Source organism: Solanum dulcamara, chromosome 3 (assembly GCF_947179165.1).
Source record: "Solanum dulcamara chromosome 3, daSolDulc1.2, whole genome shotgun sequence".
Lineage (NCBI taxonomy): Eukaryota > Viridiplantae > Streptophyta > Magnoliopsida > Solanales > Solanaceae > Solanum > Solanum dulcamara.
This window is the reverse complement of record NC_077239.1, coordinates 65,416,904-65,430,692: the sequence shown is the minus strand read 5'-3', so window position 1 is coordinate 65,430,692 and position 13,789 is coordinate 65,416,904. Positions and strand designations below refer to the sequence as shown.

Here is a 13,789-nt window from a genome sequence, read left to right as displayed (position 1 = left end):
ATCTTAATTCCCAAGTTGGATGAGTCTTATTTTCTCAAAAAGTCAAAGCATAAATCCTCGGGTGTCATTTATGCACACCATTTGCATGTTGAAGTCTTTTTTGCGGTCATTGATGTGCAACTTCAAGAGCTTAATGATCGTTTTGATGTAGTGAGTAGTGATTTGCTTCTTTAGCAAAGTGTTATCCAAGTGAGTTTGACAATGGAAAAATTCGAGATTTGAGTTACCAACTCGATACTTTCATTATTTATGCGAAGTGGTAATCCCAAGTTCTCCAACTTGCAAGGAATTCGAGATTTAACAAAGGCATTAGTTGAGGCAAATCTTGTGGAGACTTATTCACTTGTTTATTTACTTGTGAAGTTGACTTTGATTTTGCCCTGTTGCTACGACGACTGTAGAGAGAGCATTCTCATCCATGAAGCACATAAAAAATAAAGTGCGGAATAGCATTAATGATCAATATATTTAAATGATTATTTAGTGTGCTACATAGAGCGTGATGTATTTCCAAATGTAAGTAATTATGTCATTATTGGCCGTTTTCAGAATATGAAAATTCGTCTAGGACAATTGTAAATAAATGGTGGATATTTATGATACTAGTAATATTATTGAAAGTTTTAACTTTGTTCACTTCGTGATCTTAGTCGAATGTGCAGTGTGAATTTGTAGTATATACAATACATAAATTTTCATCTTATTACTATTCATATGTTATTGCTTGATTTTTCACATAGATCGAAAAAATGAATAATTTGTTTTAGTTACTAGGCTCGCAACTACATATTTTTACATATTTTATGGACTTCCTAATACAATCACATGACCTAAATGAAATATAAAACCCTATTGATGATATTTTAATGTGGTTGATTGGACCTTCTTGGTGAAGAAAGAAGCATGTTTAAATGTATCAGACAAGAAATGGATTCTTAGTCAGGAGAATATGAGTTTTTTGTAATAGAAAATGAGTTTGTCATAAAGTTGATTATAAAATAGTTGGAGTAATAGATAAGGATTTTTCTGGTTAGAACTTGTCATTGCCTTGTCACCCTATCGAACCTAAAGCTAATTTAATCGATAAGTCTATTTGGTACCCAGAGGCTCGAAATCCTGAATCTGCCTCTATATTCTGGAGTATGGACTCAAGATACTTAAAACTTTCTCTCTTGGGAATAGGTTGTGTGGCAAGCCTCACTTCCGCATCTGCTTCATCTACCACACCACCAAATTTGCACTCCAAATTACTCTGGTTTGGTCCTGCTTAACCTGAGCCCTTTGGAATCTAAAATTTTGATATATTGAAAACAAAAAAGATGATGAAGAAATTCTTCTGCCTTTTTTGGAATTTGAAATTGATGAAGTTAAGCGATGTGTGTGGAGAGTTTGAGGGAGAGAGATAGAGAACAAAGGGATTTCTGTAAGAAAATTAAATAGTGGGGAATTTTAGAGATTATGGTAATTTAAATTATGTATTTATGTCATTTTTTCAATAATTTATGATACATATTAGGCATGTAGAACTTAAGCCCACTGGCCAAAATTTTGATTTCCATTTTTAAGGACATTACATTTGTAGCCCGTGCCCGGTGGTTAGGACATGTCGACATTTTCCTTGACACTAAAATTATGGAGAACTACACTATTTTTTGTGTCACCTTGATTAACTATTTTCTTATGTGCATTAGAGATTTTATAGATAAAATATTCGTGGTTGCTCATATGATATGCATGAATGAAATTTCTTACCTTGTGTATTTTCTTCTAAAAGAAAGGTTGTGGATTTGAAGAGTGTGTTCATGATTCAATTTTAATTTCTCAAATGATGTTATTTTAAATTGAAAAGACTTGCGCATGAATTTTTTCGACTAGCACCAACTCGATCTCATCCTTTGTCATGTCATTGTTTTGGATCCCATTAATGTAAGTTGTAATTTAATCCTGTGGACTGGTAGTTGTTATGGATCGACAACGGTTCCCGCTGAACTGAATTTACTTGCAAAGCAATGTTAGTAATTAATAGATCAAAATAATATTTGTCCTCTAAACTCTTTACCCCTAAATTATAATGATGAAATGCATATTTTTGATGCTTAAAGACCCAATTAATTAATTAAGATAATAAGAAAGAAGAAACTGTAAGCAATATGACAAAAAAGTAAAGAAATTGTTATCTAGTAAAGCTGTCGAGCAATCAGACTAAAAACATAGGTGCTTGCTTGTTACCAAGTGTGAGTTATACAATAGTGATGATAATAAATCAAATGCTTTACAAGTGAGGGAGATTGGTAGATTAGTACAAATCCTAAGTAATGTTTTGTGCGTATTATGAGGTCTTGAGCATCACCAACTTCAAAAATATGTTGCACATTCTTTACGAAAACTTGTTATAGAGTGTGATCACCTTCTCAAGTTGTTCTTGCCCAAGGCATGCTTCATGAAATGCAACAACAATCTCAAGTTGTTCTTGCCCAAGGCATGCTTCATGAAATGCAACAACAATCTCAAGTTGTTCTTGCCCAAGGCATGCTTCATGAAATGCAACAACGATACTTGGGGATTGGTCACTCAAAATTAATAAGGGTCGCTTGATAAATTGAAGCTCGTCTATTTAAATAATTTACATGGACTGAATTATATTTACGTTTGGCAGAAAACGGAAAGAGAGGAAAACAAACTAATTTGCCCCTGCTCTACTGCAAAGCAAGTAAATCTGGAAAGGTGACATATTTCAAAGTAGTCTGTTCTTGAGGAAAGTAGGCACTAAAGCTGAGTTAGTCCTCTACAGTATCAGAAATACAATCAAAATTTGCTTCGCCTGAAAATTAATTCATGTCAGATACAAATTGCCGTCAGATTTCTTCTCTTCCTACTTATTACCAACCTCTGCTGCCTAGCTTATTTTATGTTACAGATTATGCCGGCAATGCATGAATTCCCATCATACCTACAGAAGAATTGAGCATGGCCTCTACCGCAGAAACTAATTTCAACATAGAGCTCCCGTGTGCTGCTTGTACTGCAGATACCCCTTCAACATTTATCGTTCTTCTAGCCCAATGAAGCAGGCAACAGCAGGGGTGCTAGCCAGTTCATATTTCCTCTGGCATTCTGCTGTTCTTTGCTTTCCCATCAAAATCTTCAGGCTTGCTACCCAAATTAAAAATCGGGCATGCCACTTGATCTTGATGAGTACTCTGACACCAACTTGAGAAACATAGAAGATTTATCCTCTAAGAGTCGTGCTGGAGTATCGAATTCAGCCACCCGACCTGCATATGCATTTGAATTTTATCAACCTCAAGCTATTTAAATGTGACAGGCATTCAGATCATCTTACTTATCAACAAGAAAAGAAACATAATCACAATCTCGCGCACACACTACTCATCATCTTTAAAATCTCTTTTCTCGTATATAGTCTTTGACACCCATTTCTACCAAGAAAACAAGTGAAATACAGAAAACGCACCATCACTGAGGACCAGGACAAGATCACTATCAATAACTGTGGGGATACGATGTGCAATGGTACAAACAGTGCAGTCCTTAAACTCTGTCCTAATAATCTTCTGGATGAGGTTATCTGTTGCTGAGTCAACCGAGGCAGTTGCTTCATCAAGCACCAAAATTTTGGCTTGTTTAAGTAAAGCCCGCCCAAGAGATACAAGCTGTCGCTGGCCCACACTCCAATTCTCTCCATTCTCCAAGACTGCCAGGCATCACGAAATATTTTTATGAGAATCAAAAGAAAACCAAATAAGACCATGGAAGAGGCTCCCATCACTCTCAGTATTTCATGTTTCAGTCCAATCTAACAGAAAACATACCTGGTGTATCAAGCTTTTGATCTTTATGCCTGACAATCTCTCCAAGCTGAGACTTCTCAAGTGCCTGAAGGGACAAGGAATACCAAAACTGCGGTCAGTGTCATTAAGTAGACATGATCCACTAATGGCTTCAGCTTCTACTTATAAAGAATCTTTTATAAAAAAGAGACTCAATTTTTCGGAAAGTCAAGTTTAGGAGCAACATCAAGATTAGGAAGAAATAAGTAAAATTACTCTAAAACAATCTGTGAATCTACAACTATAAGCTTAAGAAGTAAAATATATGAGAGCTAAAATAATGTAGGAGTACAGTTCTGATAGCTGATCTGGTGTCTATGACAAGAGAATCTCCTTAATAAATTGGAAATTCAAAACTTCTTTATTTCTTTGTTTCAAAACGTCACATCAGTCTAATTAAAAACAGTCTCAGCCTCTAAAATAATGTGCAGGTAACAGGGAAAAAAGCAAATCAATTATTACCTGCCATATTTCTAGATCTGAATGTTCGTCAAGTGGGTCAAGGTTGTCTCGAATTGTCCCTTCAAATAATGTTGGATCTTGGGGAATTATACTCAGACGACTACGAAGGTCATGAAGGCCAATGGTTGAAATATCAATGTTGTCTATAATTATTTTTCCACCTTCTGGTTCAAGCAATCTGAACAAGGCCTGAATCAGAGTAGATTTGCCACTACCTGTGCGCCCCACAATTCCAATTTTCTTTCCTCCAGGAAATTTGCAGGATACACCATGAAGCACAACTGGAAGACTCTCCTTATAACGAACCTAAGAGGAATAAAATAGTCATTAGCTTTCTCCTTCCCTGATATTAGGGTAGAAGGTAGGCGTATTACAAGTTGTTTCCATGAGCTCCACCGATGTTAAATTCCCAGAATCCAACAGTGTTTGACAACTTTTTGCATCATTACTTCATTAGTGGTATTAGCTTTTTAAGATTTTCATAAACTAGGCATGACATTTGACTGCATCCAGACGTAATTACCCTAAATGCATGCTTAAGACAGTGAATGGATATGAAAATAAAGACTTGAAACAGTTGACATTCAATGAACCTTAAGATGGATAAATGAATATGAAGACGCAAGGACATGAAACATTTGCAGTTAATTGTAAGCTTGACAACATCACTGTCAACAGTATTCCTCTCCCTTGTCATCTGATTTAACTCTTACAAAAATATAATTTTCGCTTTCCACGCTAAAAAAAGAAGAAGTTTACGTGTCATTACCAAAACTTCATTTGTTCATACAACTACATAATATTAAAGGCTAAATGATAAACATTTCAACCAAAAAAAAAGGAGGAAAAACTCAGACCACAGTAATATCATAAATTAGTTTTATATTATTGAATTTCAACGCTAGCGTGATGTCCTAAAAACAAAAAAATCGTATGCCACACAACAGAAATACAAATCGTGCATACCTTTAAATCAATCAGTTCAATGGTTCCTTCTTCTGGCCAGGACAACGGGGGACGAGGTTCAATAATTGGTGGGGCCTCACTACGAATATGACAATATTGATGAATCCTTTCTATTGAAATAATCTTGTTTTCAAGCTTGCAGAAACTGAGTATCCATCGTGACAGGCGTGCATTCAAGTTTAGGCCATATGTCACGGCAAGACCTGCCATACCTATGGGAGTAGATACATGATAATTAAATTATGATATCAATTCTATGAATCTGTAAGTCAAAAATAGTTGCCCCTCGTGAAATATTTTTTCGCAAATAGTTCCCAACATCTTCACCCCCCCCCCTTTATTAGTGTCTGAATAAGGCGACACCACTCAAAATTCTTCTTTTCCCATTTAGAATTGATTAGCCTGAGTTACGTTCTTCTCAATGTTTTATGAATTACTTGTTAATAATTACGGGGTTAAATGCACAAGAAATCAAAAATATTATCAACTCGAAGGTTTCATCAAATGATCAAGACTTGAAGCAAGATTTTCATCACATTGGCAAAGATAAAGTAATTACTAGGACATTACATGGAATAAATATAATGTACTTACTAGGATCTATGCTTCCATGAGGAAAGCTCACAAGTAAAATCATGCAGAAAGCAAAGACAAATGTAGAGAGCAACTCCATGCGTAGGCAAAGCCATTCAATTGCTGCAAGACTGCAGAAGAATGGTCGAGCAAAGCAATCCAAGAGATAAAGGTTCCTCTTCATAAATCTCTTTTCTTGTCCAAAACCTCTGATCGTTGCAGCTCCAGCAATTGACTCAGCAAAAAGATGAATGATTGGAGATTTTTGGATGCTAACAATGCGAACTAGTTCCCTTGATGAAGCCATATAGTATTTCTGCACAGATTTTACCACAAATACTTTTACCCTTCCACTTTTTATGTTCAAATGATACTAAGTACATGAAATCTCATTAAAACTAATCAGTTGGAAACTCGAGGACGCAGAATTGTGAGTCCATAACTTGAATGTATGAACTATTTCAACTTCTGCAGGGGATTGGAGAACAAATATATATTTTGCCAGTAATATTCTAACAGAAGGTTCAAGTTGTGGTAAAACTCGAAAAGCAGTCTTTAAAAGTCCAATTACGCACCAAATGTCCTCAATTACTTTGGCTACCCAACTAGATAGTAACACTAGGAAAATAATCTTATATGACTACAAATAGTTGCAAGTAATTGCAAAACCAATTTCATAAGCAGAAAAGTTATCTTTAGAGAACGAAATATAATCTAAAAGGGCAACCTAGAAAGTAGTATTCTCATGTTGGTGGAAGCAAGTATACAGAGATGGAGTTGGTGGAATTCTAGCAAACTAGCATCCTAAAGGACATATATGCTTCCCCAAATCGGGGTCAAATATAGTTTGTTGATGAAACATTTTCAGCACTAAAAGATTAACAAACCCCCAAAACAAGAATTCTTCAAGAGAACACTCCACATTAAGGATTATGTCCTTTCTTTGATAACCAAGGATTAGATGTTATTGGTTTAAGTTTACACAAATTACTAATTCTTATAAGAGGGAATAACAATATTTCGCGATTTTTGAACTTTAGGTCTGTTGTACTGGATCTTGTGATGTGTGTATCTTTTTCCTTTTGGGCAGAAAGCCACAAATTTTTTGTTTAATTCCTTTCGTGTCCAAGGAGAGATGTAGTGCTTTATCTTTTCTTGAAGCGGGCCCAGTAACTTCTCATTCTCACATAGTTCCATACAATCTATCTTTTTTTCAATTATTTCAATTATCATATGAAAATTGAAGTTTTCTCTTATATTATATTAAAGTTGTCAAATATATTTGAAGATATATTTATAAACAACTTGATAAGATTAAATTTTCAATCTTTAAACTAGAACCTCAAATTATAATATGTTTGAAACTCTTGCACAAAACACTTAACAAACACATCCTTTTGTGTTAAATATTAAGGAGATGTCGCGCACATGTCTAGTGAATATTAGAAGTATAAAAGTATCTCACCAATACCTTCCTTGTCAAAGAACCTCCAAAATTGAGCCAAGGATGTTCTACTTTTACATTGTATTAGTCGATGGAAGAGAACTTTTAGGATGAACTAGCACATTGAAGGAAAGTAAATATGAGACAGAGAGAGAGAGAAACAGATTATATCATTTGATAATCTCGTGAGTTTTCGATGTATAAACTAAGCAAAGGATTTGCAGAACTCATGTTCAAATCTAAAAATGGTCTGTCACGTTAGTTACCTGCATCCATAGACAAGCAATCGCCATCGGGATGACAAGTAGTAAAACTTGCCAGGTAACTTTTGTCATGACACCAACAATACCAATAAGCTGAATTGTCGTTGAAGCAAAGCCTCCAAGTCTGAAAGGAATATCAAGATCAACCACACTTTGATCAATCGACACCTGGTAAATCATAAGAATCCCTTAGAACAAATTGCTCTACCCAAAAAAATAGGGCAATAAAGAAGGCAAGGAAGGAAAATCATGGAAAAGCCAAGTAAGCAGAGGATTGTGTTAAAACGAATGTTAAGCAATAACAATACTTGGACATACGCGATTCAATATCCTCCCTGCTGGTGTGGAGTCGAAGAAAGACATCGGAGCCCTAAAGATTGTTCTCAGCATTTTCAAAAATAACTTTTGTGCAGCCTCTAGACCAAATGTAGCAACCAGGACTGCCCTAATAAAGATAAACCATGAGCTTCCAAAAGCAAGGGCCATATAAACACCAATAAGCACCACACTAGTCGTCCTAGGGCTGTCCCCTGGAGTTTGTGGATTTGCCCAAGCCATCCACCAATTACTAGCTATTTGGAGCACCTGAAATAATGTCTGTGCAAGAATGATAAGCGGAATCAACAAGCCCTTATAAGCAGCCGCCATATATGACAGATAAATTTTCATGCTAACTTTTCCCCTCTCCCGTTCCTCTTCCTGAACAAGCTGCTTTTTTCTCAATCTTTTAGCTTTCTTTTTCTCTTTGATTGCCTTCTGATCAGGAGCTGAGACACCTTCTTGTACTTCCTTTGCAAGACTGTCAATACTCTTTTCGACTGAATCACATTTTTTAGTTGCTAAAGAAGAACCATCAGGCGAAGGATCTTTATCCAATTCTTCAAGAGATTGGTTCGAAAAATCCATAGCTTCAATTGCTTCATGATGAGCTGAAACCAAAGCATTGAAGTCAGTCCCTGCTTGCAGAAGTTCATCATACTTTCCACATTGACAGATACGACCTTCCTTCAGGACCTGTGAAAGGAAGCTAAAAAGTCATTTGGGAATTAATGGTGCCCCAATACTGATTAAAAAAGATGTTGACTGTCAAGTTTGATGGCTTCTTCTCTTCATTATTTTAGAATGTAAAAGGAAAGGTCCAACTGTAAGCCTTTTTAGATTGTAGTATACTTAGATGTGTGTACTTGAGAAAAATTGGTTAGAGATGCCAAGTACACTTTGACCATATGAGTTCCAGAACAGAAAATGGTTTAAAATGTAAAACGTAACATATTATTGTTGATATTTCCAGCACATTACCACTTATCAGAAGCAGTTGTAAGAAATTACACACGAGACTTAGTTTAGGTGTTATTTTCCTTTTTACAGAACTTTTAATCTCTTTTTGAAAGAACTTCCTGCTCTGTTGGTAGTGGTACTACGAAGTCATCTGAAACAGTGTTGTCAAAGGCTCATAAGGCGCGCTGGATACTCGACACTCAAAAAAGCTCAGGGAGGACGCAGCACCCAGCTTAAGTTGAGCTTCAGTGTAGGCATGGGACTAAGGCGTGCGTATTATTGCGGAAGTGTAAGCCTCTTTAGAACTGTGAAAGGAAGCTAAAAGGACAGGTAAATCTCCAACCATACTGCTCCATTATATGACTAGTTCCTCAAGCCTGTCAAACACTCTTCCTGATCTTGACAATTCATATTTTAGAACAGCCAAAACATACAAGCAAAGCCATTTTTCCTTGCAGTTGAATTTATGCTTCAACATTCTTCAAATTTCAAGGAAGAAAAAAATACACACAATTTAACTTAAGAGGCTGAAAATACTATATACCATGCTTTAGTACAAGCATAGATTATAAAAGAGCACCTTGTCTACCTCAATTTTCATCTCGCTTTTGAACTGAGAACAACAACATATTCAGTGTAATCCCATAAGTGAGTCTTGGGATGGTGGTGTGAACACAGCCTTATCCCCTACCTTGTGAAGGTAGAGAGACTGTTTCTGATAGACCATCGACTCAAGTAACTTGTGAACTGGCCATATTAGTATAAAAATCCATGATGAAAGGACAAAATGAGGATACACTTGACAAAACAATGATAGTAGTTTCAATAGAGGCCTTCAAGCTATAGAGGAACATTTTGCACACAACCGGACAGGTCAAGCAGCAGTATTAGATAGTGAAAGAATACACCACCTACCAATATCACATCAGCAGCTGGCAAAAATTCAACCTGGTGAGTAACAAAAACCACTGTTTTTGTTGCTAGTGCTGTTAGTATGTACTCCTGCAGTAAAATAATTGCACATTCAGCAAATTTCCTTCTAATTGAGCAGTTGAAATGATTAAGCAACAGCTATGCATAACCTTAAATAATTCTGACCCAGTGTGTGCATCAACAGCACTAAAAGGATCATCCAGTAAATATATATCAGCGTCCTGATAGAGCGCCCTTGCAAGTTGCACACGTTGCTTTTGACCACCACTAAGATTTATGCCTCTATCACCAATAATAGTCTGATCTCCATGCGAGAAAAGCTCCAAGTCCTTTTTCAGAGAACAAGCATGAATCACGGCCTTATATTTTGCCTTATCCATTGGGCTACCGAAAAGGACATTATCTTCTATGGTCCCAGATTGTATCCAAGCTGACTGTGAGACATAAGCAGCAGTTCCACATATTCTAACCTAACACAAATATAAAGGTAAAAGCACAATAAAAGAATGCTGATTAGAGCTTCTCCCATAAACCCAAAATTGGATATTTTGAAAATCCAAGAAAAAAGTGAGAAAAATCTTTAATTTGACTTACTTCACCAGAGATTTTGGGAATCTCACCAAGGATGCAAGAAAGGAAGCTTGATTTCCCTGAGCCAACCACACCACAGACAGCAACACGCATGCCCTTTTCAACCTTTAATTGTATGCCTGCCAACGTTGGACTTGAAGAAGATGGATCCCAGCAAAATTCACTGTCTTTAATTTCTATTGCCACATTTGTGGTGTCCCGAGGCAGCACAATGGTTGCATCTTGCTGCAATTCTTCCTCTTGCAGAAATCCAGCAATCCGATCAAGGGATACTTTTGTCTGAGCCATCATTGACACCAAGTCAGGAAAATTCCTAAGTGGTTCTTGGAGGATCCTGAAAGTCGCCAAAGCAGAAAGAACACTTCCTGCCGTAAGCTGGCCGCCCAATAGTATGCAAGTGCCAAAAGTAACAGCTGAAACAAATATTGGGGAGCTCCAGAAAATGAAGGTGATGAAAGCTTGGGAGTACAGAGCTTTTCGAAGATACTTGAATTCCACGTTCCGCATTTCCTCTAGCATTACTCTATACCTATCTTCCCATGCTTGCAACTTGAGAATTCTCATGTTCCTGAGGCACTCGGAAGTCTTTCTCATCCTATCGTCCTTGGCACCCATTAGTTTATCTTGATAGTCTTCTTGAACCCTAGCTAATGGGACGGTTGCAACAATGGAAATAATGGTGGCAACTAAAGTTGCCACAGATGCAATACCAACATTTTTATACAAAATAGCAAGTGCCAGAATGATTTGAAGAGGTAGCATCCATATATCATGAAGATACCATGAGTAGTCTCCTACTCTCTGAACATCCACTGCCATGTAATTAACAATCTCTCCACTAGAGTGGCTTTGCCTCGATGAACTTGAGAGCCTCAGTCCCTTGCGATATACCATTGCAGTGAGAGCTGATCTCACATGCATGCCCAAAATGTCAACCCCAAGATACCACTGCCGGGTCGTTAAGGTCTCAACCAACTTCGCCGTGAAGAATATTCCAGCCAAAATGTATCCCTCATGAGGAAACGTCTCCACTCCTGCTAGGTAGTCTACGAAGTAACTGATCAAGTATGGACCCACATAAGAAACACAAGTGTTCACCCCTGCAAAAACTGCATTGCAGGCAGCCTCCTTCCAGAAAGATTTGAGAATGGCCCAAGCTAAAGAAGGCTGCTCTGAAGGATCTTCAGCCTTCAATTTTTCCCAATTTGCATTTAGTACCTTGTAATTAGTCTTAGAACGATCTCTTTGGGCAAGAAGTGGAATGTCTTTCAGCTCAAGAGGTCTCTTTGCGCCTACTGAAAGAAGTGGGTCCAACCAAGAAAGAGTAGCTAAACTAATAAGACCCGCATCACTGTAAGGAGTAACTTTAAGACACGCGGGTTCTTCTTCAGGGAGCAGTGGCTCCTGAAGATCAGAGTTTCTAGTTACTTCTATACCAGTGACACCCCTAATAGCAACAAAACAGAGGAAGGCAAGAGAAGGGGTAGCAGCAAGATTTGCAAAGACATGAGAATTTAAATGGCTTGAGCCTTCTATTGCCAATTCTCTACTATCAGAGTACAAAGTACACAAACAAATGACAAAAGACACCACCCACCACACCCTTGACAACAATGAGAATTTTGAACTCCCTTTATACTTACAGTAAAGAGCACTGAAGCTCAAGACAACCCAAGCCAAAGTCTGAGTTACAGGAAAGAGTAACAAAGTCCAATTCACTCTGTTCGCCTTTCTTATCAACCCAACCCCATCAAAAACTAACACAACAACATGCACAAACAAAACATAGAAGCTACACAAAACTGAAGCTTTAAACGCTCTACCTATGTCAATGTTGTGTATTTCCACATCACCTCTACTACCCCTACCAGGAACTGAATTAGCATCGGAATCATCCTTCCGAAATCGAACCCGACCAACACAGAGATATACCTGTTTTGCAGATACAATAAAGAGAAACAGAAGAAACAACGTCAAGTTGACACAGATGGATGATAACTCCAAGAAATTAAGTCCTTGAAAAGCGGTGGAAAGTGAGAATGGAGCCGTGTAATGAGGAGAAATTGTAGGTGTATCGAAAAACAGATTGATACCCATCATGGGAAGTATCAATCTTTAGTATGCAAATGATGCAGTAGATCAATTTCTTGAAGGTGGATGTCCTTTTTTCCAGTAGTATTTTGTATAGTAATAAGCAATATAGATTGAATCTGGCAAGGGGGCATTTCAACATCTGGACAACATCAATATGGTGTCCATACCGCCTAAATGATGACAAGTAGCCCCAGGAAAGAGAGAGAGAGAGAAGGAAAGGAATCTGCAGAACACATAATACATGAAAACAGATTGATATTGCATCACAAAACCCAACAACACAAAAAGAGAGAGAGAGAGAGACAATTGAAAATCAGAAAAACAAAGGGGTTACATAAAATCCAAAAAACTGACCTGGGTTTTTGTTATTTTGCTTAGAAGATGAATCTTTATCTAGCCGGTACAGATTGTGCAAAGGATAACTGTGTAGCTACTACACATACAAATTCACTTGGCTAGTGAGGAGGAGTTTTTTTTTTTATATAGTTTTTATAAAGAGAGAGAAACACAGATCCATCATACTCTGTCATGATTAATAATTAATATATAATAATATTTTTAACACTCACACAATATTCAATGGAAGCAAAATATGTTTGGAATTATTAGACATGTGAATTGTAATGATCAGTATTTTTACCTTTGAAGAGGTTGAGTCCTCATAGGACTCTTTCTGATTTTGAATAAAAACAAAACAAAACAATCACCTCTCTCTCTTCTCATTAAAAATAAAGTAAAGTTTATGAATTCCTTAGAGATTAAATAAAAAAAAAGAAATTGGTTGCTAATGAAGAGGTAGGGTCAATTATTTATCCCAATGAAACACAGGAGAATAATGGTACCTCTGATTTGGAAGAATATTAGTACTTTAAAACTCTAGATCATCCTAATGATTTATTATAAACAAAGATTAAATTATGTCTTCGGAAAATACACATGGATTTATAGACATTTCTTAAGAGGGGTTTAAGAAGAAGAAAAACAAACTCAGTTCTTGAATGTACCTTGTCATTTTCCTTTTGTTTATTTATTGCTTGCATCGTCCTATTCCACCCACGAAAATTAACACCATTTTTACTTATTAGATGTACATCGTTCCGTTCAGTTCGAGTTTATGACTTTTTCAATAATTTAATATGATAGAACAATAATGTTATTATATAGAATGCTCATAAAATATCAACAATAATAACTAACATGAAAAAAATTATATAAGTGCAACACAAATAAAGAGTTTATTTTTTGTGAACTCAAAGTCACTATAAAGCGTGAATTGAAGATTAACGGACAAAAATAATAATTACTAAGATAGTGATATTAATATTTTAATATTT

The 13,789-nt window shown here is 36.5% G+C and overlaps 1 protein-coding gene across 1 annotated transcript; it reads right to left on the bottom strand.

Moving 5' to 3' along the window:
- Positions 1 to 2,730: 2,730 nt before the first annotated feature.
- On the bottom strand, positions 2,731 to 13,001 carry LOC129882701 (ABC transporter C family member 5). The gene is made up of 12 exons (XM_055957117.1): positions 12,810 to 13,001; positions 10,365 to 12,678; positions 9,920 to 10,240; positions 9,753 to 9,839; positions 7,878 to 8,573; positions 7,563 to 7,727; positions 5,874 to 6,168; positions 5,280 to 5,491; positions 4,314 to 4,619; positions 3,834 to 3,897; positions 3,476 to 3,715; positions 2,731 to 3,275 (listed from the first exon to the last, which is right to left on the bottom strand). The coding sequence occupies exons 2-12, from the start codon at positions 12,459 to 12,461 to the stop codon at positions 3,163 to 3,165; spliced, it is 4,596 nt and encodes a 1,531-aa protein (XP_055813092.1). The 5' UTR covers positions 12,462 to 12,678; positions 12,810 to 13,001; the 3' UTR covers positions 2,731 to 3,162.
- Positions 13,002 to 13,789: the final 788 nt, after the last annotated feature.